The 15,574-nt window shown below is 42.6% G+C and overlaps 1 protein-coding gene across 1 annotated transcript in view; it reads right to left on the bottom strand.

Annotated features, from left to right (window-relative positions):
- Window positions 1–1,935: 1,935 nt before the first annotated feature.
- The window catches only part of LOC106814272 (MAM and LDL-receptor class A domain-containing protein 2-like), a 52,091-nt gene continuing 38,452 nt past the window's right edge, over window positions 1,936–15,574 (bottom strand). The window contains exons 5-7 of the mRNA XM_014818568.1: window positions 2,662–2,798; window positions 2,234–2,301; window positions 1,936–1,969 (exon numbers count right to left, since the gene is read on the bottom strand). Coding sequence (XP_014674054.1) covers window positions 1,936–1,969; window positions 2,234–2,301; window positions 2,662–2,798 — 239 coding nt within the window. The remainder of the gene's footprint in view (window positions 1,970–2,233; window positions 2,302–2,661; window positions 2,799–15,574) is intronic.

Here is a 15,574-nt window from a genome sequence, read left to right as displayed (position 1 = left end):
GGATAATTCTATTAATCCAAACTGCGCACTGCTCACTGCCGGAAATGATGCTCACTGCGCATGGCTCGCGCTTGCTCACTCGTCTTGGAATGATGGTATGGAAATACGGGACTTATTTTGCGCGAATGGTTCACACACGCAAATAATCGCGGCTTAACTTCATAAGCGAGCGTTCACCACACGCAAAATAATCCGGCTTATTCCAAATAATCGCAGTCAAAAGTGCGATTTGGAGCGCGATGCTGATCGCGATTGAAAAACCGGGATTTGCATCCCGCTTATTCGCGCCAGTGTGAACGCGCCTAATGACAATTTTCCAGTCGCAGACAGTCGCAGACCCGTCGCAAGGCCGACCTAAGCGCCGACAATTTACTATTACTATTTACAATAAACAACGGCTAGTAATGTGTAAACAACAATGTGCTACACAGTGTTGCATCCTATAGTAAATTTCCGCCAACAAGAGATAATGTAGAAGTAGAAGTAGCAAAGCGCGCGGAGATCGAAGAGAAGAGAGTATGCGCGCGCGCGCGTGTGTGTGTGCGTGTGCGTGTGCGTGTGCGTGTGCGTGGTGCGTGTGGCGTGTGCGTGTGCTTGTGCGTGTGCGTGTGCGTGTGCGGTGCGTGGTGGCGTGTGCGTGTGGTGTGTGTGTGTTTGTGCGCGCGCGAGTGCCTGTGTGTGTGGTGGTGTGTGTGTGTGTGTGTGTGTGTGTGTGTGTGTGTGTGTGCGTGTCTGTGTGTGTGGCGTGTGCGGGTGCGTGTGCGTGGCGCGTGCGCGGCGGCGTGCGTGTGTGCGTGTGCGTTGTGCGTGTCTTGCGCTTGTGTGTGCGTGTGCGCGCGCGCGCAGCGCGTGTGTGTGTGTGTGTGTGTGTGTGTGTGTGTCGTGGTCGCCTGTGTGTGTGTGTTGTGTGTGTGTGCGGCCTCATGTGCGCCGTGTGCGTGTGCGTATGTGTGGCGTGTGCCGTGGCGTGGTGCGTGTGTGTGTGTGTGCGCGCGCGCTGCTGTGTGTGCGTTAGAGAGAGAGAGAGCGAGCGACAGGAAAGAAAGAAAAGAGAGAGAGAGAGAGAGACAGAGAGAAAGAAAGAAAGAGAGAGAGAGAGAGAGAGAACAGAGAGAAAGAAAGAAAGAGAAATAGAAAGAAAGAGAGTGTGAGGGATAGACAGATACTAGCGAGATGGTTATTTCTTAAGTCTTAAACAAGTGCCGCAGAGCGACAGCGCTCACTGACGTGTACTGTAGCCAGGTATTCTTCTGATAAACTCACTGCAACCGAATCAAGTGCGCCCTCCTGCCACGCGCGTTCGCGCTCAGAGCATATATCTAGGATACTACTAATGTACAGAATCCTAAATCTATAATAGCTTTGCTATACCTACTGGTAGTACAGTAATAAAGATACAGCTGTGTAACCTTTAATGACTTCGCTATATTAACATGTTACATGGATATGCCGTCGACGCCGAGCGTAGTGTGGTGGTGGGGAGGGTGGGGAAGCGCGCTCGCACCGCGCCGAAGTCGCGGGGAGGCGCCGAGGGGACGGCGGTCAGTGGACAGGCTCTAATAGAAAAAGCAGTTCAGTCCTTTGTTAACAGTCAACAAATCCATGTTTAACCCTCTTCTTGAGGGTCAAAAGGTTATCAGACACTTACTCTTCGCTCGTCAGCGGAAAGTAGATTTCATGGTCCTTTCAATAAAGGATATTGACCCTCCATTGACACATCTAGACCTTTGACCCTTGACTCCCCAAATTCGACATCCCGAGTCCTTTTCGCGACCCCCCCCCCCGACGTCCCGAATATCAAGACCGTACGTCGAGCGGTTAAGATTTGTGCCCAACTGTTGACGGACGGACGCACGGACGCACGGACGGCCGGACGGACAATCATGCGATTCTACAAGCTGCTGACTTCGTCAGCTGAGCTAATAATAAATACACTTACATGGGTTTCAAGCTGCTATGCGGGTTCCGCCTTTGTTTTCAAAATATGTGGATGGTATATGTGGCCGCAGCATCATGCAATGAAAAACGATATGTTAATGAATGGATGGTTGCTAATTATACGTACGAAAAATTCATTTCATAGCTTTCCAACGCTCCGATGCGTAACTAATAGCGCATCAATATTATTAAGCGTACATCCACGTATAATATTTAGTGCCAATACCCGTACATAAGATGGCTATAGCGATATGCAAGAATATGCTAATAACATAATTATATATTCTCTACTTACAGCGGACTGCTGCTGCTTTTGGTGAAGCTGCGTATTATTCTTGTGACATTCGGTGTTGCAAGTAATACCTGGTCGGATAAATCACAACATCACAATTTCAGGACCGGCTACTAATTTTTATCGTGACATCTAATTTGCTTTTCCGTAAATTAAACGTCTTAGTGCACAAAGAAAGCGTTTATTTAATCCATGTGTAGACTATAACACTTCTATGCATAGTATTCGTTATTTGTGTTTCCGATCTAACAACAATTGAGGGCATACATCCGGGAAACAAGAGTGAGGAACTAACAGACGTACATGCATCATGGCAGACGAAAATCAACATGTTAACAAGGAGACAGGTTGTGAAGAAGCCACGATTAGATGTCCCACTAACAATGATCTATATACACGTAATCGGGTAGCTGCTTATAAGAAGACATTACATTAAGTGAGCCAATCGTGTTCTCTCCGACCATCTGAAGAGCAAAGCTGAGCCGACATTCTGGTCCGCTGCCTCCATACCACGGACTAATCAGTTGAACCTGGATATTCGCCTTGTACGCTAGGTACATGAAGTGTCCTGTAACACACAAAGTTCAGCTATTAGTAGGATAAGCGCAATAGCAAATACGCAATTATATATACAGCATTGAGACATGTATATATACATTTTGTAATGTGGACACAGAGTTACTGGCTAAAATACACGACTTCGTATTCAGATATTTATCTATTATATATTCCAACAGAAGAACTTTCATTGACAAATTATCGAGAGACAAAATACTATCCAAGGTAGATTTAGCCAAAAGGGAGGTCTTATGGGGGATGTGCTCACTACGATATTCTGTGAATGGATGTTGTCCAAAAAGACGTCGTCCGCAAAACTGCTCTGAAAACGCACGTACTTGTTTGATATCTGCTGTAATTTAAAATGAATTTTCGCTTACTTTAATTACCGATGACATTATATGCTGCTTGAAAAGCTAATCTGCCAGTACGTTCAAATTAATTTAGCCTGCAGTGGTTTAACACGGGGGTATGCAGCTGTGTATAATTGGCCAATCGAACTCGTTATTTCCCGCTCGCGGCATCGGTTCATTCTAGCTATTACTGCAGTATTCTATGCATGCGCGCAATCATACCTCGCACGTCATTACATTACGTTACATACGTATTTACGTGATTATATATATATATATATATATATATATAGAGAGAGAGAGAGAGAGAGGCGAGTAATAACGAGACAGTACTAAATGTTCTTTCAGTAATCTTTAATTGATCGCCCACGTTAAAAATCTACGCGTGGCAATTCACGAGCAAAAAAATGGGCTAATATTCATCACTACATATCTGAGAACGCAATTCTTTAATCTATCTGCTCATCAGCAGAAATTAATATGAAATTAAATTATCCGATAGAACGACGAATCGAGAACGCGTAGCCTAATTACCTGGAAAATAATAATTCCGCAGCTGTCACCTCAGCTCGCGGCGATTCGCACTCGAGATTAGCTACGACATCGGCAGGCATTCTAGCAAAAATCGTGCGTCTATCATATGCCCAAGATTATATTTTGTTAATCGTGATTGCTGTTATAACTTCAGCGAGTGAAACCTTAACGTTGGTATACCCCACCTTGGACAGGTCTACTACTTCTGCAACGATAAGGCTACCAAACAACAATGTAGCGCTTTCCAGAGCAGGGCCAAACCTGGTGATGGATTGCGATGATGAATCTAGTTAGTATAATCCTAGCAGTCAGTTCTTATATTGCATCTGTTTAATTGCTAGCCTGCATGCAGGCCAGGAAAACTAATTGGTAGTTTAATTTCGCACGGTTCACTGCAAAAGTGGTTATTACCATTCGATCAGAATCTAATTCAGAATCAAATCACAATTTAATTACGTTATAAAACACAGTCTGATGAGGAACAAACACGCGGCGGGATTTCTACGCGATTCATTGACGTTTATTCAGAAGAAACCCTGTTTTATCTATCGTAACAGGTACTTTTTGAATAAATTTTTCGTGCCTGCTGTCTAATTAGCCTATTAGTTTAGGGTGTGGATATATCTCATCTAGTTTTGACAGACGCGCAACTTCGTTTCTTGTGATAGTGAAATCCGCCGTCTAGTATTTATGTATAGACGTCATGTCACGCTGTCTTCGTGCATGCAGTAATGTAGTCTGTAGATGAGAGCTAACGGTGTGTCAGCTAAAAGCCTACTGGAAGGCGCATTGTACTGCAAGTGAAGGATTATCCATTTGAGTGCAATTTCACCACGAGGCACTGCAGCGTTACGGTAGTGTTAAGAAGGCGCGACCGTGAGGCAGATTGCTTGCCTGGAGCAAAGATGGCCAATTAGCAAAGTTGTTACTACGTGACAGCTTCGGGGGTCTACACCGACTGCTAGTCAAGTACTTGCGTTCAAATTTCGTGCGAAGTATTGTTACATTGCAATACACCGATTGTTAAAATGTTAATTTGTTAATTGTTAGTTGTTTAATTGTTGTTACACGGTCAAACATTGCAGATGCTATAGTTATGGATAATATGTAGATGGTGATGGCAGGTTGATCATTGCATTGGCGAGTTTTACAACTACTCTAGACAACCCAATTGATGTCCTCTTTAGTAATTAGAGACGTTAGGTATGCGAGAGTACATTAAAGCATATCTCGCGTCCTAACCTATGCTAAAATCCGAAAAAGAAAACGACATTTTTGCAGAACTACCTCAGTGTGTTTCATGTGTACTGTGCCATTACCACGTGCCCATGTAACAATTGTAGTGATGATTGTGCGTGGGGTAGGGGAGGGGGGAGTCTCCCCTGGCTATCTGCCACGATATTATAAGTCTTTCTGATAACACTCAAATCGGCATTCAAAGAATAAAGTTTCGAAAGCACTTCCCAGGGAAGACGAAATTACATCCTGATGGTGAAAAAAAGCTGGGTGTTTGTGCGCTGACTGGCAATCTTAGTGGCGAGATAAGAGAAGCAAGCAGACTAGAGATAAGAGATAAGAGTAACTCGTGGAGATCAAGCACAGCAGAGAGAAAGCTACCCCGTTAACAACAGTCGCCACTGCCGCGGAGTGGAGCTAGGCAGACGACCATGTTTGCTCCGCGACAATAACCACACCAAATCACTAAAAATGCTCTCAGCACACTGATGAAAAGCATTTATGGAAACAGCTTGTACGCCTGGCGTCGGCTACGTTTGAGTAAGCATGTATAAGACAATCGGCGCATGAATGTTAGCGCAATCACAAATAGATGCAACACTCCTGTTACAAAAACAGAGTTGATGATGAAAGACTGGCTTCATTTTACGAGGGGTTGAAGGCAGTAATGAATCCATGTGACTCCAGAGAGAACCAATGCGTTACTCGTTTAATTGTGCTTTTCCCCTAATGGTTTCCCCTGATTCCAATAATAGCTTGCCCAGAGTTTTTCCGTCAAGAGTCCGGGTTAAATTTACTACGTCACGAATTTTCTAAGGTGTATTTTGTAAAAATGTTGTTGCCATTTTTTACATTGAAAGTAAGTACTAACGGGACTAAATTTATCGTCAAATTCTTACCTGATAAGATTGTTTCTCAACTAGTTAAAAATCCAAAAAAACCTGGACGATTTCATAATTATTATCCTGACATTAATTGCTTGCTATGGGCTATGTATGAGTCACGCGTGTATGTTTACATTGAACAATATAGTAAAATAGGAAGTATAATACAGCGATTTAACCATAAAAAGTGAACGTGAAAAAGTGGAAATATTTTTTTAATTTTTACTATTTACAGTGACGTAATCACTTTAATTAGGGTTACCGAGATTCGTGATACACTGCTCCTTGCGGAATAACAGCGAGATGTGAGGTAATTCAAAAAAAACGGAAAATAACATAACTTTGCTGTGCTGACCTGATCGAAGATAATGCATCGAACGAGTAAAAACAATCAATAGCGTATGCGGATACAGAACAGCAAACACATCATTAAATTCTATATTTCGTATACCCTACTAGAAGCGCGCAGTGATGTTTTATCCCATTCTTACGATTAACTCAACGATGGTTATCACGGTCGATCAATGTAGCAATTTCGTAGTTTAAGTTCACTCCTCTGGCGCCTACTCATTGAGGTAGCGTCTTGTCTTATTGACCACTATTACGATGCAAGTGTCACGTTGCATCTCGAATCCCTGTATTCGAAACACTATAATCGTCAAAGACAGGCTCATAAGGAATCTCGAACAGCGCCAAGCGTTTATTTAGCAGTTGGTCAGCCAGATACAGTCTCCTCACACGGGTAGGTGGCAGTTTCAATAGTATCGACTAGCTCGCCTGTTTCAGAATCTGTACCAGCTTCAGCCCGTTTAACCTTAGTCAATCTAACGTTTCGTATGGCCTGGAAAATTGATAGAAAATTGAGTTCATGAAATATACATGGAATATGTATTGGTATCACGTATTGTAGTGGCTGATAAAACAAGTTGCTAGGCTATATTGCAAAACACTTATTGACAAAAGAAAATTATAAACATAACGACAGAACATTTGTAAAATGATTATATGCATCATGCACAAAGGTTAATCAACCTTTATATATACATATCGGTCGGGCGATAACATAGGCATTTTCTGGCGATATACAGTTGGCTAAATAAGCTTTGAGGTTCTTAGCCCCGTGTATAAGTCGCATCACGACTTTTTATATTGAATTTAGGTACAAAAACATGCTACTTGTGCACAAGTATATATGGTAAGTTATGATAAGACTAGATTATAAGAATCCAAAAGTGCGGTCATTTGTTGGAAATACGAGATCAGGTCTTCAGATAGACAAAGCTCTATATACTAATAATGAGCAATATCATCTTGGTGGTGACAGGTTATGCTATACTAGCTGTTGCTAATCGATGGGAAAGATACAAGCCATGTCGTCCATAACGCCTGCTTTGGCGGCTTCCCACATTCATGTTTCCTAAATCGACAAGCCTTGCCGCTTGTACGCGAGGATTGCACGCGAGGATTGTACGCGAGGATTGCACGCAAATGGGGTGGATCTATGTTTGTTTCTATATCGTCCGCAATGATATAAGGTTTGCATCGTAAAGCGCTCTAATCGTCGGTATTTGTGTTGCGTCCATTTATTTTGATTGGTGATTTTTAACCGACTGCCGCAGACAGACTAGAGTGGCCACTGTCTAGTGACTCCCCTGTTCTTACCTAAATGTGCCACGTTTCTGCCATAAGTGCCTTACGTGGCTTTCCGCACTCCCATATTCTTCCATTACTCCCATGACTAGGGAATAGTTCCCTGCTCACTGGCGCCCAACTGCGACCATAATGATGGCTTACCGCAAACAGAATGCTTAGTATTCTTCTCATAACTGACGCCAATTAAATCAGTGCTAATCGACAGATGTATATGCTGACAGCCTTTTGGTAGAGTGCTGTTTCTATTGACTTTACAGCAATTTTTTTCCGTGGTTGAACACGGTCAACCAGCATTTGTGGGACTAAATACGAGACTATTTAGTGAGCTACTGAGAGCTAATACACCAAAGATAATGATTAGATAGCGGCTGTCGCTTGATAACATGTCCGCTAATAACACTACTACAGCTTGCTTCCTTCTCAGGATTGCTACGTACTCGACTATAATTATTACCAAGACTCTACATTGAAGTGATCACAATTAACTTTGGGGTTCCGCTTAATCTATATACTAGACCGGCAACGAGGCACAAGCAGACGCATGTCGAGCCGTTCATCACAGTAATTTTGAACGATCATATGCAATTTTGCAACATATTGACCAAGAAACGAAGAAAGTTTCTACTTCGACTTCTACCATCGAAGACCTTCTTCCGAACAATTGCCATCCTAAAACATGCGAGTTCTACCAAGGTTTTTCGCAGAGCAGGTGCATGAGTCCTATTTACTCAGTATTTTGTATCGTTCAACGTCTATTCATAGAAGATAGATTAATCAACGTGCAGTTTTATTTATATCGTGAAAGCGTACCACAGCGGGTATGTTGCTAAAACTCTATGCGCATGCGCCGTAATTTAATGCATGAAAGGCACGAAGTTTGCAAAATATACATTATTTCTGAAATCAGTTGCCGCAACTGCGATTGCTTCTCCGCAACTTCTGCATTTTCAGTCAAAATCATCGATTTCACCGACATGCTGTTAGAAAACGTAAAATGAACACGGTGTTGTTGCCAATTGCGCAATAGCTTTTTGCCCCGGTATACGTATGCCACCCTGCCCAGTACATACTTCTCTCTACCACATATATATCTGTGCCTCATGTAACTCTCTATTCCCTGTTACGCATACATCCCTACACTGTACATACGTCTGGGTAGATAGCACATCACGACCCTGCACTTATTTGCTAACCTTTCCTAAATAATCTGGTATAGTAGGCGGTAGCGAGTGCGGGCGTAATCCAGTATACTCATTCACAAAATATTTGGAAACAGTGACATGATACATGCATTTCCGTGTCAGCAAATATGTTTTCAATGTGCCGAATACGACACATCGAAGATGGCTATATAGGAGACGCCAAAATAAAAGACACACATAGAAGCGTCTATTTTTGGGCGTTTGAAAATAAAATCGATATAGGTATACGCACAAATACTAAGCCAATAGCTGCGGCATTTCAGCAAAACTTATTAGTATTTATTTAGAGATATATTATCTAAAGAAGTTGTTGATTTAACTGACCATGTCACAGCGAACAGTAGGCCTACCAGGATTTTTTGGCAAATATTAATGATAAAAAGGTGTGGGTTTATTAACTGTTTATGGTTGAATTGCAATATTACACTTCCGATTTTGCAGTTTCGTTCGATTTAAAAAAAAACAGATACATTCTGCCTCACTCTTATTACTTCCATATAGCTCATATAACAAGCAATTTTGTTGCGCACAATAACACAAATTGCCCATAAGCTTTGTACATTTAGCTATATCTAAGCTAGTAGCGTATCAGCTCAAATCCATGATCAGTACTATCAATAATTAGTTTTCATGTAAAAAAAACAATTTCTCGCACATGTATTTTTCATAAAAGATGCCATAATTATTTAAACCTCTTACGCTACCATGACACGCCGATGTAACATGGTCCACGTGTATATTCGATGGAAATACTAGTAAACCCATCATATTAGGCGTTAGTATTGCAGCTGGCATGTACGTAGCATTGCAATATTATCATACCGTCCAGACATATCAACTACTCGTCAAGCTGCCATGTTTGGAATGGATTAACGGATTTCATTTCATACACAAAAGATTCATAGAAACTTCTGAATGCAATATGTCTAACCGAAAAATCTGAAATGAGAAAAACGTGCAATAATAAACGTCTGCAATCCATGAGCCTGGTTACTCTGAGAAAACCACGAAATTAAATAATTTCACATACTATTTCTGTCTCGTTGGCGATTGTTACCATGATGGAATTTACGCCGTATCCGCGACAGATTACAAAAGATAGCACACGGAATTATTTTGGGCATCATTTTCTGTGATAGTTTGGATAGAAAATCCATTCAGCTTCTTGTGTAATTCATATGTCATGGACACGCGGACGAAATTGTGTGTAATTAATCCGAGAGGGTTTACAGTCATGAAGACATAATTACAAATAATTACAAATAATAACAAAATCAAACAATAACTTATCTATCTATTCGTTCATTAATCCACGCGCATACTTATGTATACATACACATGTAAATGTACATGCACATGCACATGCACACGCACACGCACACGTACACGCACACGCACACGCACACGCACACGCACACGCACACACACACGCACACGCACACGCACACGCACACACCTAATATTAAACGACAGACACGCCACACACACAAATATAAAACACACAGCACCCACTACAAAAATAAAAACACAGACACGCACACACACACACACAACACACACAAGGCACGCACGCTGCACAGACAACAGACACAGACACAGACACTGGACACAGACACAGACACAGACACAGGCACAGAAGACACACGCGACACGGACACGGACACGAACGACCGGACACGGAACGGACACGGGACACGGGACACGGACACGGACACGGACACGGACACGGACACGGACACGGACACGCGGACACGGACCAACGCGACACGGACCACGGACACGGACACCACGGACACGACACGGACACGGACACGCGCCACGCGCAGTCGCGCATCGCGCACGCGCACGCTCGCACGCGCACGCGCTCGCCGCACGCGCACGCGCACACGCACACGCACACCGCAACACGCCACACGGCACACGCACCACGCACACGCACACGCAACACGCACACGCACACGCGACACGCACACGCACACGCACGCCACAAGCACACGCACAGCACAAACGCACACGCACACGCACACGCACACACACACACACACACACAAACACACACATACACACACACAAACACACACACACACACACACACACACACACACACACACACACACACACACACACACACACACACACACACACACACACACACACAGCTTGACGAGTAGTTGAAATCTTGCGTCATGACAATATTGTAATGCTACGTACATGATGCCAGCTGACATCGGCGTGTTATGGTAGCGTAAGAGGTTTAAAATTACGGTGGCATCTTTTATGAAAAGTACATGCGTATGGTTTTTTACATAGAAATTAATTATTTATAGTACTGAGTATATTATCAAGCTTATAACCGGTAAGATTATCTTGAGTAATAAACTACTTAGCTTATTATAACTAGCTTAGATATAGCTATATATTCAAAGCTTATGGGCTATTTGTGTTATTGTGCGCACCAAAATTGCTTGTTATATGAACTATAATTAAGTAATAAGAGTAATTTGTAATGAAGCAAATTCAACCATACTTATTCATAAGAAATTACACCGGCAGATACGGTGACAGGAACTGGCCTCGGATGACTAATCACTCACGGACCTCATTAGTGCCATGGCAGCCCACGCAGTAAGACAGTGGTCACTCCCCCCTCCCTATTGAAAGAAAAGAAAGTGATCCATGTCAAACGCGTGACATACTTAAGTCACGTGGTTCGGGAAATTCTGAATAAAAATGCCCGCTTTAGAGCAGAGAGGCAGAGTCGCCTACGCTAGATTGTGAGTATGGTTTCGTTTCTGCATTGAATTGTTTGCTTATTATATGTTTCTGTAAATTACTTTGAGTCTACCTTGAGGCTGTGAACTGTTTTGAGACTGTAAACTACTTTGAATTGCTAAACTCTGTTGAGAATTGTGTATGTGTTATCGTCTAGTTAAGGCGACGAACTTGTACGCGACATTTGCCCCTAGAGGGATTATAGCATTATCGTTATTGGTAAAGGAAAATAGACCTAGCGTTGTACATTACATCTTGTTGCTGTCATACATACCTACGTTCTCTCTATTAATCGTGCTATCTAATGGTAACCTCTTACACGTGCCAAAAGTTACGAACATGTACACTATACGACACGAGCCTCATTACAACTGGTGCCGTGATCAGGATTCGAACCTGGGTTATCCAGTATTTGTTCATGCAGCGCACGAAACGCTCGTCAGCAGCTAGACAGACATATTCCAACTTATCCACCCAAGACACCAGTGAGAACGTATATCGAGACGCCATAATGAAATGGTTGCACCCTAATAATGCAACAACCACTCACACATAACACATAAATAATACTGCACATTTGCTGCAACAACGTGAGATTGATAAGAATAACAGCCAATTTAGAGAAATTATAGAGGTATTTATAAAGAAACATGCGGCAGATTTTAGAACCCGTTATCAGCGACTTTCGGAACGTATTGACGATCTCACTTCCATGTTTTCAACCACGGAATAGTGTAGAAAGCGCTTTCTGTTACCTTTTATGGGTCAAATTAAACAAGTAATCCCTAACTATCTTTCTATGCCTAGGCCATTAGATGACAGCATCTTATATTATTACAGCCTCTTACAAACCATTGTAGTCCCCGTACAAGATTCATTTCATATAATAACCTTTTTGCCTTTACGCCACATAGGCCAGATTTGTAATATTTACCAAACTTTACCAGACCCAAAATATATTAACGGCACGTCCGCCAATGTGTACTATGTTTTAGACAAAGAATACATAGCCTTTGTTCAAGATAAAACCCGATATTTTTTTTATCCAAAGCCAGATCTGGTTCAAAAATGTTTACGTGAAGCACACGATATGTGTCAAGCTGAGACGAAGATATACTACGTCAGGGGATCAACTGATTGCGCTGTAGCGTTGTTTTTAAAGCAGGCACACCAAGTGCAACAACATTTCCAACGCAGAGTTAATCTCTCGTCTCATCCTAAGCATATAATAACGTACATCGGAAACGGTCTTTGGGTCATAACGCCGATTAAAAAATTTCGCTTGACGATTTCATGTCAAACGGCTAATAACAATGTTCCCGTTGTAACAGATATACAAATAACCACTAGACAAATTGTTTCTATACAATTAGGATGTAATGCGCACTCCGAGGAACTCTCCCTCCCAACATTTTATTATCATGATTCAACAGTCAATCTAACATCCGCATTGTCTTATATTTTACTCAAACAGCTCCAGACTCCTACTATATGGGCGGACTTAGCGGCACAAGCACAACAAAGTGGGAACCCCACTGATTTAATCTCAGCTTTAATTTTACTTTACAAATTATATAAAACCCATGATTTGGATATTTCTTTTGATCACCTAAAAGATGCGATTGCAAACAGCAGACGTATATTAGACGCAAACGAGGTTGCACAGGCAACACTCGATGGAACCCACATACGGTGGTATCAAATCTTGATATATGTAATAATTGCTATAGTTATTCAATAATAATATATTACTGCTGTGTGGTACCACATTGCAGACCAAATATCTGCACACCACGTACATTTACTAGCCCCATTCCCACCATTATTCAACCAACATCACAACCCACCCATCTACTGCCCGATGCACCGCCATTCGCTGCCCCACTCTTATACCCAACTATACAGCACCATGAAACCCAACCGCTAACCCCACCTGCCCACTCATTGGAAATTCCAGATCAAATCGAAATGAAACCACTTTTGCGCTCTAAGCGTGTTGCAAAATGATGCGCAGACTTGAACTAATTGGGTCTTTTCAGGCATAAAGATGCACAAGCGTCAATAACAGCATGGTTTCGATTTCCAATTTGACCTTACAATGTGACCTGTTCTAAATCTGTATCTGTTCTGTTCTATGTAATGATTTAATGTTTGTTTATTGGTGATTTCGACGTGTAATACTTTCATGACATTAGTGTATTTCTTTTTTTTAAATTGCGTTTCTCATCCATGTTTTTCCATTTATGTATTACTTTACCGTTTTTTGATTGTATAACTACGGCAATGCTATTTCCTATACATGTATACACCCTAACTTGTTCAGTTGTGTTATTATATTACCGTCATTTTACTTTATTAAAAAAATTTTGTACGGTATTCAAGATTAGTTACTCATCCTATTTGTGTGAGTTTTTAACAGCATTTCCGTCTTGTCACTACTTGGGCTAACACCGTGGATCCGAACTGCAACAAATACCACCAGGCTCACTCGACTCTAACCGGCGAAAGTTACGTCCAGTATCTACTACTAAGTATTATCCGTGTCACTTGCCACCTCTCACCATGCGTTGTATTGTCGAACGCTCACGATGTCTAATGGTTCTCTGCTTGCCTCAAGTCTTTCGCAGCAACCATGACAGATACCAGCGCCCACATCGACGCCGAGGTCACGGCCTCCGTCATCGCAGCCACCTCCACGCTCTTCAACAACACGGCTCCTACCCGCCAGTGCTGTGCAGCCTTCATCACCGCTAGCAGCAGACGCCATAGGCCAGCATCGACCCAGCCTGCCATATGCCAGCAAGAAGCCAAGCCTCGACCGGTCATGCGAGTTGTCCCCAAGCAACCCCCTCCCTTCCCAATACCCCCTACGCATATTTTACCCCCTCACCCCGGAATATGACTCCCACAATTGTCCCCCCTATTCCCTCTCAATGGACGCATACGCAACCCGTCAGCCCCCCTCTCCCTGGTTCTATCTCTCGACTTATCAACCCCACCTACCTACACCTGTGACCAATACTTCTACGACATCGAGTCCTGGCATATGTGCTATCCAACGCATCTAAAGTTCTGGGACGAGGACCGAGACGACTACGTACATAGTCCGTCTATGACGTCGGAAAATGACGGAAAATGACGGAAATGACGTCGGACAACGGAATATTTAATAATAGTTAAGCGTAGTTAAGGGTTAGTTGAATAAGGGTTATATGAACTTTTTTGACAAGACTATTTAATCGACAAAAAAAAATCTAAAAAAACTCCTTCGTACATAGTGGTGCATCGTTTCTAACAACACCAACGACGACGACGACGGCGGTAGCACGTCCATCTGCCTACTCTACCGACCCCGGCCTCGCATGCCGGCCGATCGACGCAGACGCGCGCTAGCGCAGCAACACCGATCGACGGAGACACCTACGCAGCCAACCACGGAGACACACCCACTCAACCATCCACTGACACGCACCCACGAACACAACTAGGGACGACGGACGTCGGACAACGGAATATTTAATAATAGTTAAGTGTAGTTAAGGATTAGTAAGGGGTATATCAACTTTTTTGACAAGACTATTTACTCGACAAAAAAAATCTCGAAAAAACAAAACAAAATACAAAATAGATATAAATAAGAAACTTGAAGATAATAACAACAGATATATATACAATGTATTGTCACTAACCATCAAGTTGTTCGACGTAAAATAACTGCTCACAACTTTTTATAGGTAGGGAGGTAATATAATGAAGCAAATTCAGCCATGCTTATTCATAAATAATTACACCGGCAGATTCGGTGACAGGGACCGGCCTCGGGTGACTAATCACTCACGGACTTCACTAGTGCCAAGGCAGCCTACGCAGTAGGACAGTGGTCACTCCCCTCCTCCCTATTAAAAGTAAAGAAAGTGATCCATGTTATGTGGACCAAACGCGTGATATACTCAAGTGACGTGGTTCGGGAAATTCTAAATAAAAAGGCCCGCTTTAGAGCAGAGAGGCAGAGTCGCCTACGCTAGATTGTGAGTATGGTTTGGTTTCTGCATTGACTTGTTTGCTTGTTATATTATGTGTCTGTAAACTACTTTGAGTCTACCTTGAGTCTGTGAACTGTTTTGAGACTGTAAACTACTTTGAATTGCTAAA

The sequence above is a fragment of the Priapulus caudatus genome, unplaced genomic scaffold (assembly GCF_000485595.1).
Source record: "Priapulus caudatus unplaced genomic scaffold, Priapulus_caudatus-5.0.1 Scaffold896, whole genome shotgun sequence".
Lineage (NCBI taxonomy): Eukaryota > Metazoa > Priapulida > Priapulimorpha > Priapulimorphida > Priapulidae > Priapulus > Priapulus caudatus.
The sequence above is the reverse complement of the archived record's forward strand: the minus strand, read 5'-3'. Positions and strand labels throughout refer to the sequence as shown.